At 33.6% G+C, this 23,759-nt stretch overlaps 4 protein-coding genes and 1 non-coding gene across 12 annotated transcripts; 2 read left to right on the top strand and 3 right to left on the bottom strand.

The window, feature by feature from the left end:
- LOC109332783 (phosphatidylinositol 4-kinase gamma 2-like) lies at window positions 810–3,803 on the top strand. Of its 2 annotated transcripts, XR_002105941.1 has the most exons (3): window positions 810–2,666; window positions 2,995–3,457; window positions 3,562–3,803. XR_002105941.1 is itself a non-coding variant. In XM_019567814.1 (2 exons), exons 1-2 carry the CDS (start codon window positions 1,320–1,322, stop codon window positions 3,370–3,372), a joined length of 1,725 nt encoding a protein of 574 aa, XP_019423359.1. In that variant the 5' UTR covers window positions 810–1,319; the 3' UTR covers window positions 3,373–3,803. The 2 variants fall into 2 exon arrangements, 1 of the variants encoding a protein (XP_019423359.1); XM_019567814.1 differs by having other exon boundaries at window positions 2,995–3,803.
- On the bottom strand, window positions 4,330–7,021 carry LOC109332786 (GDSL esterase/lipase At4g10955-like). Of its 4 annotated transcripts, none has more exons than XM_019567818.1 (3): window positions 6,887–7,021; window positions 6,050–6,155; window positions 4,330–5,560 (listed from the first exon to the last, which is right to left on the bottom strand). In XM_019567818.1, the coding sequence occupies exons 1-3, from the start codon at window positions 6,984–6,986 to the stop codon at window positions 4,585–4,587; spliced, it is 1,182 nt and encodes a 393-aa protein (XP_019423363.1). In that variant the 5' UTR covers window positions 6,987–7,021; the 3' UTR covers window positions 4,330–4,584. The 4 variants fall into 4 exon arrangements, with proteins under 4 accessions (XP_019423363.1, XP_019423365.1, XP_019423364.1 ...); XM_019567820.1 differs by having other exon boundaries at window positions 6,050–6,113; window positions 6,883–6,947; XM_019567819.1 differs by lacking the exon at window positions 6,887–7,021 and adding an exon at window positions 6,809–6,830.
- On the bottom strand, window positions 8,043–12,754 carry LOC109333449 (UDP-glucose 4-epimerase GEPI48-like). The gene is made up of 9 exons (XM_019568939.1): window positions 12,387–12,754; window positions 11,506–11,555; window positions 11,255–11,390; window positions 10,544–10,645; window positions 10,015–10,242; window positions 9,559–9,637; window positions 9,346–9,428; window positions 8,710–8,801; window positions 8,043–8,504 (listed from the first exon to the last, which is right to left on the bottom strand). The coding sequence occupies exons 1-9, from the start codon at window positions 12,705–12,707 to the stop codon at window positions 8,408–8,410; spliced, it is 1,188 nt and encodes a 395-aa protein (XP_019424484.1). The 5' UTR covers window positions 12,708–12,754; the 3' UTR covers window positions 8,043–8,407.
- TRNAA-CGC lies at window positions 15,317–15,389 on the bottom strand. Its single transcript has one exon. It is a non-coding gene; the product is annotated as a tRNA-Ala (tRNA).
- LOC109333403 (putative E3 ubiquitin-protein ligase UBR7) lies at window positions 16,336–22,830 on the top strand. 4 transcript variants are annotated; one of them, XM_019568882.1, is made up of 6 exons: window positions 16,336–16,437; window positions 16,604–16,718; window positions 19,792–19,950; window positions 20,632–20,892; window positions 21,585–22,235; window positions 22,581–22,830. In XM_019568882.1, the coding sequence occupies exons 2-6, from the start codon at window positions 16,605–16,607 to the stop codon at window positions 22,668–22,670; spliced, it is 1,275 nt and encodes a 424-aa protein (XP_019424427.1). In that variant the 5' UTR covers window positions 16,336–16,437; window position 16,604; the 3' UTR covers window positions 22,671–22,830. The 4 variants fall into 4 exon arrangements, with proteins under 4 accessions (XP_019424427.1, XP_019424426.1, XP_019424428.1 ...); XM_019568881.1 differs by having other exon boundaries at window positions 16,377–16,437; window positions 16,627–16,718; XM_019568883.1 differs by having other exon boundaries at window positions 16,404–16,440; window positions 16,602–16,718.

Raw genomic sequence — 23,759 nt, 5'->3', positions numbered from 1 at the left:
TGAGTACCACAATCAATAGAGGAATCTCCCATCAAGAACGCATATGCTACTTTACAATTGCAAGTCTTATATTAGTGAATACCTACGTGTATAAAGCGAATGAGACTACTCTTCAATACTCGAGAGGAAAGTGATGCCAAAAAACAAAGAAAATAAATAAATAATCTTTATTCAAAATCAAATGAGTGTCTTTGTGTTACCATGTTTAAAAGATTGAAGACACATACCCCACTTAACTTAGAATATTTTTACTACACATGATAGATATTTTTCACTTTTACTCCTATGCATCTCAGCTTATATGTTGTATTTTTCTCTCCATCATTGTCCATTACTTGCAAATGATGCATGCATGACTTGAATGGCATGGCCCAACAGCATTAAAAGAACATTAAACAACATTTGTTTAGTGTTTGGTCTATGCATTCTCTGAATAAAAGGGCATTTTGTTAGATCTTTGGGGTAGTTATGAACTTATGATAAATAAACTAATGTTTGGTAAACTCCTTTTTCTAACAGCTCTAACAAAAAAGTTACAAAAAAACAAAATGCTCATTGTACTTGTTTTTTCTATGACAAAATACCAACAAAACGTTTGTCTAATAGTATAAGAATTTACTATATTTTCTAAGTTTGAGAGTTTGATTCCTGAAATGGGCATAACCGAAGTGATTATTCTCATGCCGAAAAAAGGTAAGGATACCTCCCTGGTAGAAGTACAAACAAAAAATAGCATTGCTTTTTATCTCTACCAATATCAAGTGTTTCCGTTATACGGCTATAACAACGTTATTCACATTCTCTCTTATATCTCTTATCTTAGACAAGAACAGCGAAAAAATCTCACGATGCTGGAATTAGTTCAAATAATTATATTGTAATTCCTTCCATTTAAGCTCATTCCTCTCCCACATTTGTCTCTGATTCTTTCCCTTTGTAAGAATCCACTCTTGTTCGCAAAACCATTCCTTATAACCGCTTCTTTCGAGAGATTAGTTTGATCACAACCCCATATTTTCACAGGTTTTTCGTTTCATTTTTATATACCCATCATCTTAAAAGTAACAAAAACCAGTTCCATTTCTGGGTGTTTCATATTTTTTCATAAAGTTTCGTTTTTTTTCCTTTTCTTTTTTTCCTTTTTAGTTGTGTAGTTTGGGTCTTTTGGATCAAAATTTGATTGAAAGACCTTCTTCTCTTGTTGGGTTGTTAATGGATTCCTTATCATAATTAGTGTTGAATGATAACTCAAGTTGGAACTCTCTATAGAAAAGAAGAGTCTTAGCTTGAGTTTAGGAAAAAAGTTCATTTTTTGAAACATGGCGGTTGCTGATGTTGCATTAAGACCGATTTGCATAGAATCGGTGCATTGGCAAAACCAACAATTAGGACTTGGATCTTACCCTAGTGAATCCATCCTTATATATCTTACTGTGAATGGAGTTGTGACCCCGATGCGTGTTTTGGAGTCTGATTCCATTGCCTCAGTGAAAATGAGGATTCAAACATGTAAAGGAATTGGAGGGAATAAGAAGCAGAAGCTTGTTTTTGGTGGTAGAGAGCTAGCAAGAAATGATTCACTCATAAAGGACTATGGTGTCTCTGCTGGCAATGTTCTTCACTTGGTTCTTCGTCTCTCCGATCTTATCTTCATTGTTGTGAGGACTACCTATGGGAAAGAGTTTGAGTTTCAGATCGATAGACACAGAAATGTAGGGTATCTTAAGCAACACATCAAAAAGAAAGGGAAAGGTTTTGTTGATAGTGAGGATCAAGAGCTTTTTCGCTGTGGTGAAAAGCTTGATGACCAGAAATTTTTTAATGACATATGCAAGAGTGATGATGATGATGTGATTCATTTGGTCATCAAGGAATCAGCAAAGGTTAAGGCTACACCAATTCGTAAAGATGAAGATGTTGAGCTTTCGGTTGTGGCAGCCACTACTTCGGATAGTGTTAGTGTAGGAGAGAATCAGATTCAGATACCAGCTGGTGTAGATTTCTGGTTGGAACCAATTATTGTGAATCCTAAGATCAATTTTTTCCCTTTCCTATGGGACATGATCAATTCCACATTTGATGGTTTGCAGAAAGGGAATCACCCTATCAGGTCTTCTGAAGGCACAGGGGGGACTTACTTCATGCAAGATTCAACAGGAATGGAGTATGTTTCTGTTTTTAAGCCAATGGATGAGGAGCCGATGGCAGTGAACAATCCACGAGGGTTACCGGTTTCGTCAAATGGCGAAGGCTTGAAAAGAGGGACAAAAGTAGGAGAAGGAGCTTTTAGAGAAGTTGCAGCATATGTATTAGATCATCCAAAGGCTGGGCGGCGCATGGTGTCCGGTGAAGCGATAGGCTTTGCTGGTGTTCCACCTACTGCCATGGTTAAGTGCTTACACAAAGCATTTAACAACCCTGAAGGGTATGATTGCTCATCCAATTACATCAAAATTGGGTCATTGCAGGTGTTTATGGATAATGATGGTAACTGTGAGGACCTTGGACCAGGGGCATTTTCTGTAGAGGAGGTTCATAAGATTACTGTGCTTGATATAAGGATGGCTAATGCAGATAGACATGCTGGGAATATATTGTTCAAAAGAGAAGCAGGTGGCAAAACCTCGCTCATTCCCATCGATCACGGCTACTGTCTACCAGAGAAAGTAAGTGTTTCCTCACAAATTCATTTCCACTTCATTACCATGTAATGCTTCGTGTATATATGCTTTGTGTTATGTGAATTGCATGTCTGCTGCAACATAATTTCTCTATGCAGGCAATGTCTAATTATTCGGTAATAATGCCCTTGAGGGTCTTATCAACTAGTTTTGCCAAACTAAGCTTGTATGTAGAATAATTGACACATGTTATTAGCTGGATTTTATGTGTTATGGATTGGTGTGTTGCATTGATATATAGAAGTCCTAACCTGCTATAATTAACACTTTTGTTGGTTGAATATTTGGGCTTACATGTTTATTCTTTCTGCAGTTTGAAGATTGCACATTTGACTGGCTTTACTGGCCCCAAGCATCACAGCCATACTCTCCTGAAACAGTTGATTACATTAAATCTCTGGATGCAGAAGAAGATATAGAACTTCTGAAGTATTATGGGTGGGATGTTTCACTTGAGTGTGCAAGAACACTACGCGTCTCCACGATGTTATTGAAGAAAGGGGTTGAGAGAGGTCTCTCTCCCTATGCCATTGGAAGCATTATGTGTAGAGAAAATTTAAACAAGGAATCTGTAATTGAAGAGATTATTTGTGAAGCACAGGAATCATTGCTACCAGGCTATGAGGAATCTGAATTTCTTGAATCTGTCTCGCAAATCATGAATTCCCGCCTTGAGAAGCTACGAAAATAGGCTATTTTTTCCTTTCCAATTTATAGGTGCATTACAATGTATTGAGTGAATGAATGACTAGTCCATGTTCACTCAATTGATATAAATATTGAGTGAATAACTAGTTCATGCTCACTCAAGATAGTTATATACATTATATATATTGAATGAATGGATCCATGTTTGGATGGAGTGCATGTTGTTGTATAAAATGGTGATGAATGGCTTGAGATGTTCTTGGATATATAGGTTACCCTGAAGCTCTAGCTTACAATCAGTGATCACCTCTGTGAACTGTTTTTCAGGATTGTTTTTGACATGTTCAACAGAAGATAAAGCTCTAATAAAATGTATACTACTTCTAAGATTTCATGTAGCCATAGATGTATATACTACTTTGGATCTGACTTTTTTGTACATAAATGTAAATAGGTTGGATCTGACTTTTTTGTACATAAATGTAATATTTTTTTTATACTTTCTATTATTAAAAATGATGTGAGAAAAATAATTTACAAATGTCATTACTTCCAAAAATGTATGTAATTTCTATTATATTAATTATACCTGTGTGTTATAATTTCTCTCATGTTCATCATGAAATGGGCACAAGTTTTTCTCCTCTCATTAATCAACAACACACATGATCTTATATTAGCAAATGATACATTTAACATATAACTTAAATTTTTAATATTAACTTACTCATATTATATTCCTTAAATAAATTTGTTAGGAGTCTGAACATCTTAACACCACTTTGAATAAATTAAAATAAAACACATTTTTGCTCCATTTTTCTCTAATAATAATGCTCTTCTTTACTTAGATTTATGAATATACTTCTGTTTCAGGTATGATAAAGTGAAGACAAAGTAACCTGTTTGGGATTTGATTGCAGAAACTAATAATCCCTGAGAACAACTCAATACTGTAATCAATAACAGCATATACTATCCATGGTCATGGGCCTCACCATTCTGAAAAGTTGTAATAGCCATTTATATATCAAGAATAACTTCACATGGAAAATCACAATCACCACAGCACCACATACTTTAAAGTTTAAACAACAACAACCACTGCTTGGAATTGGGTACATGGTCAAATGACACTATAATATTCTGTCATAACACATATTTTCTGCAATAGATAGGTGCAACCCAACTTTCTCCCTAATGCACACATCTTACGGTACTCCAGCACTACATAATACTATAACTACAAGAACTATTAATATTTGTAGAGCTTGGATTCGAGGCACAAGTCAGGTTTCCACCATTGGTGAATCCCATGCGCTTCTCTAAAATCCCTTGAAGGAGACAAATTAACTGTAAGAGAAGCTGAAGGAATGAGGTGCAAGGGTTCAGATTCCTTCCCAAATGCACTCATAACTAAACAACCAATGGAATTTTGAGTTGCTAGCCTTTCAATGCTTCCTGCGCCAATCTCCTCCATTTTTCTTCTGTGTTCAAAGTATCCCTTATACTCTGAGCAAATAGGGTCAGATGGATTCACAAACAAGCATGGTACCCATGCAGACAAAGAATCAAAGGAATCGAAGGAGGAGGACAATCCCTTCTTATGCTGCTTAGCCTTCATAGCAATGGTGAGTCCAGCTGTTATGACACTGCTTGCAATTCTAAGACCGTGTTTCACTTTCTTATCCTTAATTCTCTCAATTGGAGCAGATACATATGGAGGGTTAAAAAGAAAAGACTCAATAAAAATGCTACTCTTGGCCATTGTTTTCCCAGTAAGCATAGCCATTGCTGATCCTAAAGAGTGACCAGCCAACCAGATATGTGTATCACCAAGACTAGCTACCATGTTTCTAACAGCTTGGATAGCTATCTCGGCACGAGAAGTTTGATGAAGGCCATTTCTGACGAAGTGCATATCTAATTCAATATCACGTGAAACTGAGTCTGCCTTGGTTATAGTCCCTCTAAAGGCAATCACATAACGTGGACTTCTATGTAAATTGTCATTGCACTTAGATGATGAAGGGTTGAACTCATAGATTGCACCAAAGATGGAAGAATCAACATCATCAACAAGTGTACTGTGCAACTGAAAGTTGAAGAACACCCACCAAGGTGGTGCAAGAGCATTGGCACCTTGGCGTCGTTCTTGCCGGTCCTTTTCTAGAACGTAGACACCTTGGACCAAACTAGCAGCCACTGACTTTCGATGATACATATTATCCCTGAATTATAAGATGGAACCATATTTTGTATTAGTGAAAGAGTAATGTTATTCAACAGGTAGAACCAAATCAAAGTTCTGAAGTTATGGTGTTGGATGCAGTGTTGGCATTTTGTTGTTCATAGAGTCTTTTCATTAGTGAAATCTCAATAGCCGAAAGAACATTCCTCAGATGCAACTTTTAGGATTTAAAATTATCTTAACCAAGACAGCAAGTATTTTCAATATTGAAGCTCTAAGTCCAAAAAAGAATAACCAAAAGAAAATAATAGTTCTAAGAAAGACTATATTTTCTGATATCTTGATGTGAACACGTGATTATGGACTATGCTACACCGAACATTTGCGATTATAATCAAACTGATACATCAAACACCAGACATGGCGAAGAAACACTTTAATATCAGAACACAAGGCATTTTGAAAAAGTGATATTTATCCAAGTACACAAATTAACAAAGAAATTGAAAATTTGTTTGATAGATCTTACCAATCGATATAGAGTAAATGTAGGGGTCCTGAGAAGTCAAAACTTTCCCTCTCAGAAGCCATTACGCCCGATAATTCTCTTCCCCTGCTTCCTTCCTTTTTAGTTTCTACACAAATTAGCATTCAGTACAAAAAGATCAAAAAATGGATCAATAATCAGCTACTCTGCAAAATCTCCCACCCCTAAATGATGAAATTCATTAAACATTTCATGCCATCAAGAAATGGTTTATGATCATTCATTCATTGCCCTGCATTATCCACTATCCAATCTAAGACATGTAAAAGAGTCATGAACTGCATGAGAAATGAAAGAGATAAAAACAACAAAGTCTTTTGAGGTTCAACTCCTATAAAAACAACAAATTCAGGTGCTGAAGTGTTGGTATTTTGTGTCCATGGAACAAAGACAAGTAGTAATTAATGGCAATATTTGAAAACATATCTTCTGTGATATGATTTGATTGCATTGTGATGCCTAAGGACACAACCTAATGTTCATTGTAATTTGTAATCTTAAACTTTATTCTCAACTAAACAAAACAACAAAGTAACCCCAAAAGTTAAATTTGTGACAAATTTATAAATCAATGTTGTCTAACTCCTCGATCAAAAAAATAGTGTAGAGTTATATTTCTAAAAAAGTGATGAAAATCCCAAAACAATGAACAACAACAACAATTAGGTTGAAGCATTCAATATTGACATGGACATGACGTTAACCAAAAAGTCAAAGGTGAGGAGATACACTCGGCAGTACCAAAAAAAGAATCAGATCTCGTAAATGCAGAGTGAAAGATGAATAGAGGAGATGAATAAAAGAGAGAAGAATGTGAACCTTGAAGAAGAGAAAGAGAATGGAAATGTAGGTTGAAATTAAAAGGGAGAGATCTTATTATTGTGGTGGTTGAAAAATGGGTGGTGGTTGCACAAAACATCACTGTCTTCTATTTATTTATAAGTATTATTACATAAGCTAGGGACATGTCTGTTTTGGACATATACACTTTTCATTTCATAATATTTGTTAAGAGTTTTCTCAGCACCAAATAATTCATAATAAGCAACAAAAGGCGTTTGAGACCAACTTTGCTCCTAATTAAATCAAGGGTCTTTGTTATGTTATAGAGAGAACAATGTCCTTAATTATGTTACTGCGTCTACTAATCTTATAATGTATAATGATATATCTTATATATTTTTCCATAGGGCATATTTTCCTTCCATTTTTTAGAGTAATGCTTGTTGATTCAAGCATTAAGAAGTAAAAAAAAAGAAGATTTTATTCATTTGTTTTAGTAATATTTACATTTTGGCAGTAGAGTAGGAGTAGATCATTTGTTTGTGCCCAGTTTTTTTAATTCGTTTCAGAGTCGTTGTTAATAGGTCACTTTCTCATTTTAAAATTATCACTTTCAAATTGGATGCAGAATATGGCTCTTTTCTCATTTTAGGTTTATTACTTCCGTAGTGGATGTGTCATAAGATGATTATAGTCATGTTCTGTGGAGATGGGTTCATTATACTTCATTTGCTGGTTAGCCTGCTTAAGCAATCGTCATGATATAAGGTTCGGTTAAATCTCAAATCGATCAAAAGGTCAAAAGGTTTGATTCTTGTGACTGATACTTGTTGGGATGAGCAGTTACGTACTTCGAAAAGGTTTAATTGATACTTGTTGGGATGAACAGTTACGCACTTCGAAAAGGCTTACTTGCTTAATAAAAAAGGTGAGAGAATATTATTGGTAATATAAAAAAAATGGAATATATATTCAACAAGAAAAAAAGAATAAACTTCTAATTGAATTGTCTTTTTGCATGTTTGGACGTACTTAAACACCTAACAAAAGCAGGTTATTATTGATTTAGGGCTTATTGTCATACATGGGAATGTTATGCTCACAGTTGAAGCTGCAGAAACGACTTGCAAATGCATAAAGTAGAGAACCAATGCAAAATTTAGCACAACACTATCTAAAACTTTAGTCTGGATAATGAGAAAAGAATATCTTACTTAGTCAAAGCTTAAATAATTCAATGTTTTCAATTTACAAAACAGGACGCAGTCATAATATAGAACATGAGAGAATCCTCTACTAATAACCAATAACCAATAACCAATAAACCAATAACTTGTGAGGCAAAACCTAAGGAACCTTTAAATTACAGTACAGTAAATCACTAATTATTTACCATGTAACTAAAATCGTAATAGCATAGGTTACTTATCATCTTAAATGGCTAAAAAAGCTTTCGGGGTAACTAAATTCACAAAACCTATGGTGTGGCAGGGTTCAAGGAAGAACCCAGAAGGGAACTTATATAGTATTTTATAGTATATTTAACAATTATCAACATCAATCCGTTGAATCCTTCTGAGATCCATAGCCATAAGGGTTTTTGCTAGCCCAGTTCCATTGATCACGGCACATCTCATCAATGCCATATTTTGCCCTGCACAGTATAAATTTATGACAAGAAAGAAAGGAAATAAGATGAAAGAATTCAGAAAAACGCCAAAACCACAGAATTCTTCAGGAGGAGGAGGATTATAAAAAAGATGATCATGTCCAGTCCGGGCAAGAAAATCAAAGGGCAAAGTCTAAATATCAGTTTAACTGTCATGAGCCTATTTATTAGAAAGCAAATTAACACTTACTTCCAGTTAAGTTCTCTTTCTGCTTTTTCTGTTGATGCATAGACAATTTCAGCATCACCAGGTCTCCGGCCAGCCATCACAAGTGGAATTTTCTGGACAATTAAGTAATCATAAAAATTATTATTCATGTACTGAAGAATATAAACTAACTAAAAATGACATTGAAACCTAAAGATGAGTGCAATAGAAAGAATCTCAGAAAAATATTTGCTTTTCAGAACAAATTATTGCTCACTTTTCATGTTTGTATACCATACAGCAAACAAGTAATCAAGATGACAACTGCCCGATATCTTCAAGCAAAGTTGGAGCAACCTATTAAGCCTGGTATTGTTTCTAATACATACAGTTTTTTTCTTTTTAAGGGATGTAAACAAAGTTTTAGCTTAGAGCCGAAACATACAAATACTGAAATGCAAAATGATTAGATTGTGAAGCACACACCACATAACTACACTAAGTTTGTCACACAAAGGGCTACATTCTTAGCAAAATTCAAAATATCCCTTCCCTTTGTTTTTTATTTAAAAAAAACAGCATGTGAGCAATAAAATGCTTTAGAAAATGGCACTGAAAGTGATAGCAAGGATTGTGGTGACAGATATAAGAACAGAAATAGAAACGTTAATCTATTACCTTTCCAGAGGCCAGTTCAAAAGCTTTAACCATCTCCAAAACAGATGTTCCCTTTCCTGTTCCCAAGTTATAAACCTCACAACCTGTATATGCACACCATGGAAATTGAAGACATAAATTTTACCACAATAATACCAATTTTCCAGTGCCTCATGATGTAACAAAAATTAACAGAGCAAGCTTTTAGAAGTTAATAAGAACTAAAAATAATACCTATATCGGATTCATCTAATTTAAGCAATGCAGCAATGTGCCCATCTGCTAAATCAACAACATGAATGTAATCGCGAACCTGAGAAAAAGATAATGTCATCCATTAAGATCATATGGGAAAAATAAAAAGTATAAATTCCATAATAATAAAATAAATACATGAACGATGAACCCAAGCACCCAATGGAAATCATCCAACGAGGGAAGGTACTTCACTTAAGCAGAAATTCTATCAGGGGAATTCAAATTGTTTGATGGGGAGACATGGCGCAACATTAAAAGGCCCAACTATAATTAAAGTAACTTAGGATGCCTGCATCACCTATGAAATATAACTTTTTAAAGAATGAAAATATTCCTAACCAACAGAAACGGCAGGTAGAATGATCTAACTAAAACTTCATGCAATTTTTGTAAGGAAAATTTTCAGTGTAGTGGAAACCAGTGAGAACATACCCCAGTGCCATCAATTGTATTATAATCATTTCCGAAAATGGTCAGTGCAGGTCGTCTTTCAACTGCTACTTGCTGGACAAACGGCATGAGGTTGTTTGGAACTCCTCGAGGATCCTCCCCAATATAACCACTAGGATGTGCACCCACGGGGTTGAAGTATCTCAACAAGATTATCTTCCAATCTTGCTCTGCATTGTATACATCGCGGCAAATTTCTTCAATGATAAGCTGAAAGAAAAACCTCTCACCAAATATCATTGCAAGATTTCAAGACAATCATTAATACTAAAGAGTTTAATTTTTATTATTATAAGAAGGCAAAGCAAATACGACAGGAAAATTAAAAGATATTTGGAGGATTAGGAATCTCCTTAAAAAATCATCAAATTATAATAGATATGTTGTAAAAGACGCCAAAAGTAGTTGGCAAAGAATATTAAAATAAAAACCAATAGTTCTTTAAAGCAGCCATCCCTCCCCATTCCACCATCCAACAACAACAAACACCCTTAATAGTTTCCAATCATACCTTAGATCGTCCATATGGATTAGCTGCTGACAGAGGGAACTCTTCTGTACATGGAACCTTCTTTGGCCAACCGTATACAGTGGCTGAAGATGAGAATACAAGCTGGAATCAATGAAGTAAATAAAAAGTCAGTGAAATGATCATAATGTAGCACCAATGCAGTGTAGTACATAACCAGTCTCACAAGACACTTCAATCTCAACAAGCAATTATAACCTAATGGTTTAATACTTTCTGCTATGACAGTAACCCATTAAGGAGCACACATCTTAATATCGAGACTGAACAAGATGGTTCTTCTTCCTATTTCACAAATAAATGAACATTTTGCTTTCTTTTATTTCTTGTGGAAAATATGAAGGGAGCATTAATTCAATATGGTGCAGTAAAACAGAAAAATATAGAAAGATGACATGAAGCAAACACAGTCAAGATCATATGACATTGCTACTAAAAAATTTCAAGCAATCATCACGAGCATGAGAGTCCTTGATAAAGTAACAGAAGTTTCAGCAGCAAAAGCAACCACTGGAGTTAAAGTCAACATGGAGTTAAAGTCCATTTCTAGCAGTTAAGTTCAAATCAATATACAAGAAATATTTAGGCATTTCAGTTGGCCAGGCAACATGTATTCTCCTAGCAATAAGAAGGAACATTCCATCAACGCAATTAAAGTCTATCATGGCAGACCAAGAAACAAAAAAAATTTACCTTCTTGCATCCGTGGGCAGCCATCACTTCCAATAGAGTGATTGTCCCAGTCAAGTTGTTGTTGTAGTAAAGCAATGGTTTCTTCACACTTTCACCCACTGCTTTCAATCCAGCAAAATGTATTACAGCGTCAAACCTACAAAACAAGATATGGATCAGAACCATTTGTAGATCAATGATAGAGTACAGCTAAAAGATAACATGAAGGAGCAGTCATGAGGGACAAAACATTTTTCAGTACTATTTCTTACTTTGTAGAAACAAAAATTTGCTCGAGTGCGTCTCTATCCCGGAGATCTGCCTGCAGTAGAAAAAATATAATGAGAACAATCAGTCAACATTATAATAAACTACTTGCAGATGTGCTGGACTTCATTAGGAAACGTGTTAAATATAGTAATTAAAATGCTTGGCATCTATATTTAGTTCGTTTACCATCAGCTGCTACAATATTTGCAAATAAGGCATGGACGATTATACATTAAATAGCCTAAAGCCCCAAATAAAACCAGCACCAATAGTTTACTTATAACAATTTTAGCAGAAAAAAACCATCACGATTGATATAGTTACCGGGACAGATGATGTTAACAAATTAGGCTAATACTAATTTAAAAGTGTAAATCAAATAAGGCAGAAACCATTATTATAACAAGATTGGATCTAACAACAACATAAACCATCGACAATATTACATTTCATCAAAAAGTAGATCATTAACTTTTCATATGAATTTGAAACAGACATAGCACCTAATACAATTACTCCAAAACACACCTAATTATAACGTGTCACCGTATCTCTATTAACAACGACCCGAAACATTAACGGACAAAGCCTTTCGGACCCACCGCAATCACAAAATTACATGAATCCAGTTAAAAAAAAATACACAGAACAAAAAACAGGAAGCACAAACTGATAAACCTAAATCAACAATAAAAAAAACAAAACAAACAAGCACAAGAAAAATTACACAAATACAATCTAGAAAATCATAAATTGTAATTAAAACAACGAACACACGAATTGACCTAAATCAGCAATGAATACAAATTATAAGCAACAAAAACGAATTAAATAATGAAAATCGATAAATAAAAAAACAATGAATCTGAATTGAGAGTAGTACGTTATGAAAGGAAAGGTTATTTCGAAATTCTCCAGCAAGTTCCTTAACTCTGAGAATAGCAAGATGAGAAGAATTATCGAGATTATCAACAACAACGGTTTTGAAACCAGCGAGAAGAAGATGAAGAACGGTGTGAGTACCAATGTAACCGGCTCCGCCAGTAACCAAAACCGTTTTCGAAATCATGAAAGGGTTTTGAAATGAAGAATTTGGTAATGATAGATTTGAAATAAAAGGAATAGGAGGTGACGAATTTACATAAATTGAAGCATGCTTATTAGTATTAGTAATGTTATTAATAATGCTTATGCGAGAGGCCATATTAATGAAAGAAATTAATGAGAGAAATTTGTGATACGTTGTTCTAAGGTTTTTAATTAATATATATATATATGATGCGAATATTTATTGAGAGGAGTAACAGATCAGCCACGTGGCTTTCGTGTTGTTCTGTTTCGCTTTCTATTGCTTTCTCTCTTTAATTAATGATGTTGATGCCAATCATTTGCCTTATTGTATTTTCCACAATTTTGGCTCAATAATTGTTTGCTTTGTTATGCCAAAGCATGTGGGTATATTAGTGCCGACACTTTAACACTTTTGTGTGTTACTTAGGGGGAAAATATATGTAAAGGTTTTTTACATTATCACTACATCATTCATCATTGATTTTTAGTATCTTTTACTTGACTTTTAAATAAAAGTATTACAAATGAATGGTGGATATTCCGACTAAGAGAGTTAGCCCCATATATCTGTGGATATTCCGACTCAGACAAGATTGTCTCCAGTTCGATGACACATGTGGGAAACCAAAAAAAATCATTTTTTTTAAAAGCGCTTGTTAAAAATCACTTTTCAAAAAACCTCTTTTAAAAGTAACTTTTTAATTTTTTAAAAAATGGTTTTTTTGCTTTTTTTTTAAACATTTTTTAACATTTTACAAGAATGTAACATTTACAATTTCATGTATAATTTTTTAATGAATATTTGGATATAATATGTAATTAAGAAAAAAAAGTTAAGTATAAATCTCATCATCGTTTAAGCAAGTGTTACTAAGAATATAAATCAATATGATGATTTAATTTAATAGAAAATCAAAATGATAATGAAAATGAAAAGCAATTACAAGAAAGTAAGAGTTACAACGAAGAAAGTTGAAAACCAAAAGAAAAAAAAGTAAACATTTGTAATATTTTTTTTTTTTGCACAATCTACCATTTGCATTATTAATCATTTATATTAATTTTATTTAAATTCAATAATGTTTAACATCTCACTCTTCTGCTCATAGTTTAATATTATTTAACATTAGTATAAAGATTTATACGCAATTACTACATTATTTATTTGTATTATTCTTTTTTAAAGAGTCAATAATAATAAGACATAAGTAATAAATAATATAATGATATAAAATTTATACAGGATAATTCTGTACAATTTTCCTTTTAAATTTTTTGAACTGTTTCACTATCCAATTACGTCAAAAGAAAAAATTATTTCAGACAAATGCTTTTAACAGGCAGTCAAGAATCGCCTTACTTAATTCATGACGAGCTACATCTCAAAATAATAATTGTGACTAATAAAACTATTGAAGAATTGTTAAAAAATTGCCTAAATATAATTACTTTTATATATATAAAAGCCAACTGTCTCAATTATGAAAGCAAGTTAGCAACCCAATTGACAAGAGTTGGGATTTTCTCCATTAATGAATAGACAATTTCTAATGATATATTTATCATTTTTAATTATAATAAAATGACACTATTATTATTAAAAATATAGAAAAAATACATGTATTTGTCTCTTCATTAATAGAAGATAATATCGTCTTGCAATGGGCAAAGGGTTGAATGTTGAAACATGTGGTGTAAGTGTAGTAGGATAGGACCTAACCTTCACCTTTATTCGTTTCCAATGGAGGCGCTCGTGTCAACGTATCATAAAAGAACATTCATAGAACTTCAATTACGAGGTGCTAACAAGTAACAAACTCCTCACGAGGTAAAAAATCTCACAATTAATCAAAAAGGGAATCGAGAATAATACTATTTTGCGGACACAAATAAGGAATAGAGAATAATACTATTTTGTGGACACAAATAAGGAATCATCACTACAATCATTGCATGAAAATTTGACTTAGACACTTAATGAAGGTAAATTCACTGTGTAAATTCTTTCTTGTCTTCATATCATGACCAACTACCAACAATGTCTAGTCTATTTATCTATAACTCGTTATATCTTCAGGATGATCAAAATGTCAATATTCGAATCATATAAATGACACTTATTGAGGAGGGAGTCACACATTCTAAAAATGTTAGTCATTTATACAAAAGCTAAAGGATACATTGGTATTGAAGAAAACAAAGTATAATTAATCCTAAAGAACAATTTAATTCCACCACTGCGTTGAATCATAAATTGAATAGAATAAGGTTACTCCAACATAAATTAAGAGTAGAGAAAAATGGTGTCTTAATTTTTATTTAGGTAAAATGGACTTAAAAAAACTATTTTTGTGACAGAAAACATATATTATATTCTCTTTCAAAAAATCTTTGTAGCTAGTCATAAGAGTTCTTTCTATAATCAATGCATAGAATCATAGATGAATATTTAAGTATTGCATGCCCTTTTTGGATTGGTGCTCATCATCTATGTGAACCAACCATAAGATTAGAAGATTAATAATTAGTTACAATTTGATTACCTACCAATTTCCTTTAACTCCTTTCATCTTTAACTTTTAAACTGAAAAATATTTTTAAGGGTCGAGATTTTATGCAATTAAGAATCCACTGCACCAAATCTAAATCCCAGAGTATTAAAGGGCATAATAACCTCACATATTAAACATGATATCAACCATGCTTAATTAGTTCCTCAACAAAATAAGGTATAAAAAATGGTGGAGGTGCGGGGAATCGAACCCCGTGCCTCTCGCATGCGAAGCGAGCGCTCTACCATATGAGCTACACCCCCATGTTGAAAATAGTTTCAGTTCTACCCTATATCAAGAAGTAAGTATCTTAATTATTCAACCACCATATTTTCTATACTCAAGTGTTTTATCCTCTAACATTAGGATCACAATTTAGTTAAGGAAATTAAATTTTATTGGACATTTAACTTGTTAATTATTATAACGAATTTGGTGGGAGAGTTAAAATTAGTTGACCAGTAAAAAAATGATTGATGTTAATCCATTTTGAAATACCAAATTGCAATTTTTATTTTTAAAAGACTAAAATGATATGACTATATTGCAATGGATCAAAATGATTATTTACTTTAATTTTAAAAAACTAAAATGTGTATTTACTTGAACAATAATAACAACCTCTATAATTCTTTTACTCTATTATTTAACAATTCATTCTCAAGTTAAAAGTTTTTGTCGTTTGTTCATTTGATGAATGATATATAAATAGAGCTTATATCACTAAAATACAATTAACAATTATTTAATACTTACACATAATGATATGATTCTCACTTTCTCATAAACTCATACAGTCTTATAAATAAAAAGGTAATTTTCATAACATTTATTTATTTAGACCAAGATCTCAGCCAGTAAGGATAAACATCGTACAAAGCATACACATGAAAAAAATTAATATCTTTTGTGAGGAAAAATATAAATGAAGAGAACCAAACCCTTTTATGAATATTAACCTATTTGGTTGAAGTAGTATATGTTTGATTCCTTTTAAGCAAAATATTAGGTTCAAGTGGTACATGCTTGATTTCCCTTACATAAAAAGAAAGTTAGCCTTACCTATCTGTGGACGTTCCTGACTCAGACAAGATTGTTTCCAGTACGATGATACTAATTTAAGTGTTAAAACAATGATTTATATACACATATTAGTATTTTTTACACTTTGTGTAGATGAATTCATGAAAATCGAGAAATGGAACCGGACCAACCCAATATAAAAGCCAACCCCTCCGCTTCTTATGTCAATATCACCGCTCTCGTTCTCTCTCAACATTCTCCTTTTCTCGATCACTCACATAATCACTAGTAAGCTTTCCCTTCTTTACTTCCACTCCATTTTCAATTTCGCACTTGTTTTCCTTCAACCCAGGGTTTCCTCATAATCCAAGGGTTCCATGCAATTCCTTCGTATATATATATATATATCATGTTTAGTTATTTCGTTAATTTCTGTCACTGCTTTGTATTTTAGGATGAATAGTGAAATCCCTAAAGCAGAAGAAATGGATGGTTCATTTGAAGATGAAGATGATTCAACTGCTGTTACAATCGGCGAGTACCTTGATGAAGTTGAGGAGCGAGAGCTGGTGAGTCATTTTTTGCACCCTTGTTATACTCTCATTCCTTTGTTTTGCAAATTGTTGTTTATTTCTGATGCTTCGTTTAGTTCACCTGTGTGATTAATTACTTGATGCTTATTTGTTTGATTAATTTGTCACCATGAGTCTATATTAGGGCCATGGCCTATGGCTAAATTAATCCGTCGATTCAGTCACGTAAAATTGTGTGTCATTATTTGGGTCCTTGAAAGATCTGTGTCACCAAATAAGTCTATGCAAGTTTTAAAATGTCACTACATAATGTAAAATTAAGTTGTCACCAATTAAGTCCTAGAAGGACAATGTGGTGATGTTTTAAAACTTTCATGCATTCGGTGACACAAATCTTTCGGGGCTAAAATGATGACACTATCATCTTTGGAGGACTGATTTAAGGTGTTAGTTCCAATTTTTAACTTAATTACTTCAAGGTGTTGTTAATGATTGGGAAGGGGATTAGGCTTCCCACAGGTTATCCACCATAAAGAGCTTTTGATAGCATTATTGACGAATGGTTCCTCATTTTACTTCATCTATTTTATTGCTAGAAAAGAAGATCCTTACTTGCAATGACCTGAAATGTGTGAAGCACAAACACTTCATGATATTCGCCATGTTGTGTTCATGTTGGACATATCAACATTGGATACTCTCGGACATTCCTAATTATATTACAGCATTTTATATTTAATTTTTAATTATTTTTTAGAGCATTATAGATGGAAATATCATAATAAATAGATCTTGGTGGACAATAGTGGCGCTTACGAAACATATTTCGCTCAATTGACCAGAGGACTTCAAATTTGTTCGTGCGTACCAATTCACCATTCTTTTGTGTATGCGTTCTCTTTGGCTTACGCCCCGATTCCGTGAAAAGAATGAACTAGAATTTCCACTCAGATGTGGAAAATTAGGGTTCACATGGTGGCTCAATACAAGTTGAAGAAGAAGAAGTAGCAAGGAAGATGAAGAAGTATATTGGAAAATAAGGTTGGGTGCTAGCTATCATTTTGGTTTCGACTTTTGAGAAGATAACAATGATTACTTACCAAATAGCAAGGAAAATGAAGTAAATTGGAAAATAAGGCTGGATGCTAGCTATTATTTCGGTTTCGACTTTTGAGGAGATAACAGTTATTAATTACCCAATAGCAAGGAAGATGAACAAGTAAATTGGAAAATAAGGTTGGGTGCTAGCTATTATTTCAGTTTTCACTTTTGAGGAGATAACAGTTATTACTTACCAAAAGTTGAGCAGCATTTTCACCCAAAAAATGGAGGAACATTGAAGCCTTTCTTTCAGTTATCATCATTTTGGAAAGAGCCTTCTTTAACAACTTTAAATTAAAAAAAATGCAAAAACTAATAACAACAATAAGTCAGTTTGCACTGATTAATTTAGCGATTTTCACATAATGATATTTATCAGTTAGTATGCTTGCAAAAAATATTCACAATTCATGCAGAGGCATTTTTAATTTTTTAAATAAATATATATACATGCATATCATTAATGCCTAAAAGTAATCAATAATTATATATAGCAATGTGACGTGTATAGCATAGTAGTTAAAAATTTAAAATACACCACGAGCCCAAATAGCCTACGGACTACTTATACCCATATGTACCATATATTTGGTAAAGCAGCGTACCATGTACCCGAACCCATACCGAAGAGTACCACTTATTAGGTAACTAGGTGTGGCGCTGTAGCACACTATTGTGGTTTAGCGGTGCGGTTTTGGGGTTGTTATGATGCTATATGTCGGTGAATTGCGTTTCTTCTTAGCGGGTTGCTATCACAGCTGCTATATTGACGAATTTTGTGGTGGTTAGCATCTGCTATTGGGACGCATGGACAGATTTCCGAAAATACCCACAATTTTAATCCGTTGACACCATGATTCTGAGCAGTTTAGCCATTTAAGCCAAACCTAATGCCCATCTGGTTAGAATGACAATTGCGCTAAGTGTCGGCATTTTCACCCTTTTGAAAATACTTAGCTGGTCCCCCCTCTCCTCTCGAACCCTTTGATCCCGCAGTGTCTTCATTGGAGATTTTTCCGCGCTCTTCCTCTGTTTCCAACCGTCATAATAGCTTGTGACTTTTGACTACCCATAATTGTCATAATAGTTCAGGAATTAATTGACGCTTTTCCTCTGCTTCCATCAACCATAGCCCTGCTATATACTAATGGAGACTTCGAGTTATAATGGATTTGAGTTATATCGTTATTGAATGTGAGTTATGTTTATGTTATCGATTTTGAGTTATAATTTGATTATTTGAGTTATATTAGTTTTTACTCATGTCTTCAATTTCATGTATTTTTTTTTATTTTTAATACAAGTTACATATTTTGTTTCCCTAAATGTTCCACTAGCTATTGTCCCGCTACCCGCTACCATGTTATCGCATTTTTAGTCAGTCGCCCCACTATTTGGGATTGACTACTTAGAAATAGATAAATATTAGCATTACATTGACTCATGCTAACTCTTCAAACACCATCCTCTCTTTTAAATTAGGATTCATGCTTTATGTTAATCTTATATTAAATTATTCCATGCTCATGTTGTATCCTATAATTTTTAAAAATTATTGTATGCTTGTGCCCTGTGTTATATCCCTGCTTCCTTGCCTGAAATCTCATATACTGGTTGAGTCTTGTATGCGTAGTCTTCAATCATCATAATAGTCTGCTATTGATTTTTTGTTCAGTGTGGTTCCATTTTTAAGCATAATTCTGAGTATTAGGACAGGACAGCAAATTGGCTGTGAAATATACAGCAATTTTTAGCATATATATAATTTGCATCTAATTTAAAATTGTTTTCTTGATGTGCACTTTGCTTTATCGGAAAGAGGTGGGTAGACTACTTGTTGCGCTTCACGCTTTATAAGCAATTATGGTTATGCGTAAGATGTCCCACTTAAATGCTGGCTTTACTGTTGTTCTGTCTTGTTTTATTTTACACAGAATGTTGTATATTTATTGAAAATAAAAATACTTCCATGTTTTCCTTTCTAATTTTCAATTCATTCTACTTGTAGGCAGCTGATTTAGTTCTTGGCGGTGATGATGGCAAGGAATGTACCTATAGCAAAGGATATATGAAAAGGCAGGCAATTTTCTCTTGCCTCACCTGCACCCCAGATGGCAATGCTGGAGTTTGCACAGCTTGCTCATTGTCTTGCCATGATGGCCACCAGGTAGTTCTTTTCTTATGACTAGAATTTTGGATTTCATTACTGTAGAACTAGAAATGGATAAGCATTTTCTATTGACTTTTACTTTTTGACAGTGAAATCCAAAAGTAATACACACTGTACTAGCTAATGAACATTTCTTATTTATGTGGGCAGTTTTGAAAGGAAATTCACCTAATTACTGTGCGTTTTTGTAAACAAAGCTACTAAATTGGATGTCATTATTTTTTAATTTGTCATGTATGACTTTCTGTGGTGAACCTTAGTTGGTGTTCTTTCAATTATTCGTGTCTTGTACTTTAAATATCTTATCTGTAATTTGTGCTTTGTCCCTGATTGCATGCTAGTGAGGCTACCATCTATGCTTTCTTTAACTTACGAGTTACACAAATCATGCATAGTTTTGATACATTTCTCCACACTAACCAGCTTTTTTTTGGGTGAACCATAACCTTGATTGTTGGTTGGGAAATCTTTATTCCATGTCTACCTACATTTGCCATGTTATGATTACTGGGACTGATATTATTTATGAGGAATTGCTTGACTTTTTTTTGTTGCTAAAATAATTGCTATTATTCACTTGAATATAAAATCGAATTTAGTTTTATTTGTTTAATCACTAGTTCAATACCCAAAGGCCAAAGCAATAACCTACAATTTCATTATTGCTATGTTTCCAAGATCGTGGAACTATGGACAAAAAGAAACTTCAGGTGTGATTGTGGCAATTCAAAGTTTGGCGAATTCTACTGCAAGCTTTTCGCAGGCAAAGATCCAGAGAATGTTGAGAACTCATACAATCACAACTTTAAAGGTTTGTATTGCACTTGTAGTCGCCCCTACCCAGACCCGGAAGCTGTAGAACAAGGAGAAATGATACAGTGCTGTCTATGTGAGGACTGGTTCCATGAGGAGCATCTTGGTCTTGAGTTTTCTGATGAGGTTGGTGTCTTTGGATAAGGTGTTTGGGTTTCACCACTTGATCTTTTTATATTGTGCTCTTATACTTCAGTCTCAAGTGAGATTTTCACACAGTTTTAAAAAATATAACCTAAGGTCTTCTTGTTATGAATTGAGTTGCCAGGTTTTATGTTATTAAATAATCCATATTTTCTTGGAAGCAAAGTTATATCTATGGGATATAAACCTACATGTTTTCTTTCTTAAAGGTTGAATGCCTTGCTGAACTAATAGGTTTAGGCTTTAGACCACCATTAGCTGCATGCTTCTGTTGCCTTGAACAATTCATCTTCAGAATATAAAATTTACTGGACCTTGTTAGAGAGAAGGCTTGAGTTTGAGAGAGCTTACGATTTAAAATCTAGATAGTTGGATGCTATTGGTACGAATTTTTCCACACTGATTGTGTTCTTTCCCCTATATGGCTATATCTCTAATTGTGATTCCTTTCTTCTAACAGAGTATTATTCTGGAATTGTTGATGGTTTTTTAAAACCCTTCCCTCATCTTTCCTTCCCTAATCATGTATCTATAACGAAAGACTTTGCCCTGCAAAACTCAGAATTTCACACTATTTGCTTTTAAAAGGAAAATTTTATTTGTGAACTGTGATGTGTTTATCACTCATTATGTTTTTGGCAATTTAATTTTCTATAACTCTTTCTATACCCCAGTTTCCCAGAGATGATGAAGGAGAGCCTCTGTATGAGGATTTCATCTGTAAGGCATGCTCTGAGGTGTGTTTCTTTCTAAAATTATATCCTGAAGTGATACGGGCTTCCAGAAAGCAGCCAGACGCTACTGTCGAAGTTAGCAAGGGTAAAGGTGTTCTGGAAGCTATGCCTCCAATGAGTGAGGCTTCTTCACACAATTCTCCTAAAATTGATGATGCAAAAGCAACTATTTCTGAATCTATATCTGGTGGTAAGGATCTGCTTCAGGGAGGAAATTGTGACAACAGTAAGGATTTAAGCCAATGCACAAGCAGCACCAATATGCATGTTCCCTGCCTTCTTGGTGTTCACATTGTTTCTGCTTCCCCAGTATTGGATGGTAAACCAATATTCCTTTCCAAAAACTGGAGAGATGCTCTATGCAAATGCAACAATTGTTTCGAGTTTTACAACCAGAAGCGGATCGCTTTTCTACTTGACAAGGAAGACTCAATTGTGGAATATGAGAAAATGGCCAAGCAGAAGAGAGAAGAAAAGTTGCAGGAAGTAGAGGGTGCTGAGGCAAACTTCTTTAATAAGCTTGGGCACGTAGAGAAAGTGGAGATCTTGAATGGCATTGAAGAAATGAAGGACGGGCTTCGTAATTTCCTGGTATGTTCAAATATAACTCATACTTTTCTTAGATCATGTGTCTCTTCGCTTGTTCAAGATTCCAAAGGTTGTATAATTATTTTAATCATAAAGGCACAAATAAACCCTCAAATTAGACCTAAAAAATCTCAAAATATCAGGACTGAAGTGTCCATAAACCAAAAAAGGACCAAATTGGCTGTCATTTGAAAAGTTCCAAGACCAATTTGGAGTTTTTCAATTTTTGGACCACAATGTATTTCTGTATTATTTTTGGGTAGCTATTCTTTTGTGAAAAAGTTGAGAGAGGTGCATGACATTGTTTAATTTTTGGTGTACCTAATCATGTGTTATATTTCATTACAGGAATCTGCAGACTCATCAAAGCCAATTACTGAGGCTGATGTCCACCAATTTTTTGAAGAAATTAAGAAAAAGCGTCGCCGTATACAGTGAGTTTTCGTTATCTTAGCAGTTTAAGGGCGTTGCTCCAAACTTAAGTGTTAATACTTGATATTTAAATTACAATGCTTTACTTGTTTTTTTTACTATGTAGACTTTGTATTTTGGTTGGCTTTGATCATGACGTCAATGCATAGGACATATGTTGAATGAACAACAACAACAACGTCTGTGCATGCTATTACATTTACAAACATATGTCCCTATGCATAGGACATATGTTATGTTGTCGCAGTAGCTTGCGTGCTAGATGACTTTCACCACTTGATACTTATTATCTTTTACTGTGGTCAAGGTTTGGCAAACTTTCACCAAAAAATAAATAAATTTGGTGACCTTGTTGCGTAGCTAACTAAATTGGACGAGCCATGATGGTAATTTTCGTTGTTATTTGATAAATAAAGTATTATGTATCATTACCCTTAAAAAAAAAAACAGAGTAAATACCTATTTTAGTCGCTCATATTTTTCGACCTTAGTAGTTTAGTCCTTAAAAAAAAGACCTAAAATGGTCTCAAAAATTTCAAATATGTGTCACATTAGTCCTTTTTAGCATGTTTTAAAATACTTGGTAGAGACTAATTTGACTTCAAAATGACTAATTTTTTCCACATTTGAAATTTTTGGGACGATTTTAGGTCTTTTATTTTTTTAAAAGACTAAACTGGTAAGGTAAAAAAATATGAGGACTAAAATTAAAAAAAATGATTTTCATAAAAAAAAAAAAAAGAGATATAGAATGTTTAATAATGTGTCTTTCTCATTAATAGCGAATGGAATAGTAGATAATAAACATGGATATAATATTTCAGTTGATAGACAACATGATTAAAGAAACAAATTACAATATATTTGTGGCTGAAAATTATAAATGAGCTGCAATTGTTAATAAAGTGTATAGAAGAGAAAGTGAGATTGTTTTGCTTTTTATGACAAAAGAGGTGAAGGTGATGTATAAAGAGAAGCACTATCTGGGGTTTGAGTATTTTGTTTTTGTTATCGAATATAGTAGTATAGTAGTATATTTGGTGAATATTTTTGTCTTATTTAATGATACATTGCCCTGGGCAGGGGGCATTTCCA

Source organism: Lupinus angustifolius, chromosome LG18 (assembly GCF_001865875.1).
Source record: "Lupinus angustifolius cultivar Tanjil chromosome LG18, LupAngTanjil_v1.0, whole genome shotgun sequence".
Classification (NCBI taxonomy): domain Eukaryota; kingdom Viridiplantae; phylum Streptophyta; class Magnoliopsida; order Fabales; family Fabaceae; genus Lupinus; species Lupinus angustifolius.
The sequence above is the reverse complement of the archived record's forward strand: the minus strand, read 5'-3'. Positions and strand labels throughout refer to the sequence as shown.

Coding starts and splice junctions, on each gene's coding strand:
- LOC109332783 (XM_019567814.1), top strand. CDS start 1,320: ATGGCGGTTGCTGATGTTGCATTAAGACCGATTTGCATAGAATCGGTG. Junction 2,667..2,994: donor GCTACTGTCTACCAGAGAAA/GTAAGTGTTTCC, acceptor TTCTTTCTGCAG/TTTGAAGATTGCACATTTGA.
- LOC109332786 (XM_019567818.1), bottom strand. CDS start 6,986: ATGTTTTGTGCAACCACCACCCATTTTTCAACCACCACAATAATAAGA. Junction 6,156..6,886: donor TTCTCTTTCTCTTCTTCAAG/GTTCACATTCTT, acceptor TAATTTGTGTAG/AAACTAAAAAGGAAGGAAGC. Junction 5,561..6,049: donor CATTTACTCTATATCGATTG/GTAAGATCTATC, acceptor CTTATAATTCAG/GGATAATATGTATCATCGAA.
- LOC109333449 (XM_019568939.1), bottom strand. CDS start 12,707: ATGGCCTCTCGCATAAGCATTATTAATAACATTACTAATACTAATAAG. Junction 11,556..12,386: donor ATAACCTTTCCTTTCATAAC/GTACTACTCTCA, acceptor TTTCTACTGCAG/GCAGATCTCCGGGATAGAGA. Junction 9,638..10,014: donor ATACAATTGATGGCACTGGG/GTATGTTCTCAC, acceptor TCTTTTTCTCAG/GTTCGCGATTACATTCATGT.
- LOC109333403 (XM_019568882.1), top strand. CDS start 16,605: ATGAATAGTGAAATCCCTAAAGCAGAAGAAATGGATGGTTCATTTGAA. Junction 19,951..20,631: donor CTTGCCATGATGGCCACCAG/GTAGTTCTTTTC, acceptor TATGTTTCCAAG/ATCGTGGAACTATGGACAAA. Junction 22,236..22,580: donor ACGGGCTTCGTAATTTCCTG/GTATGTTCAAAT, acceptor ATTTCATTACAG/GAATCTGCAGACTCATCAAA.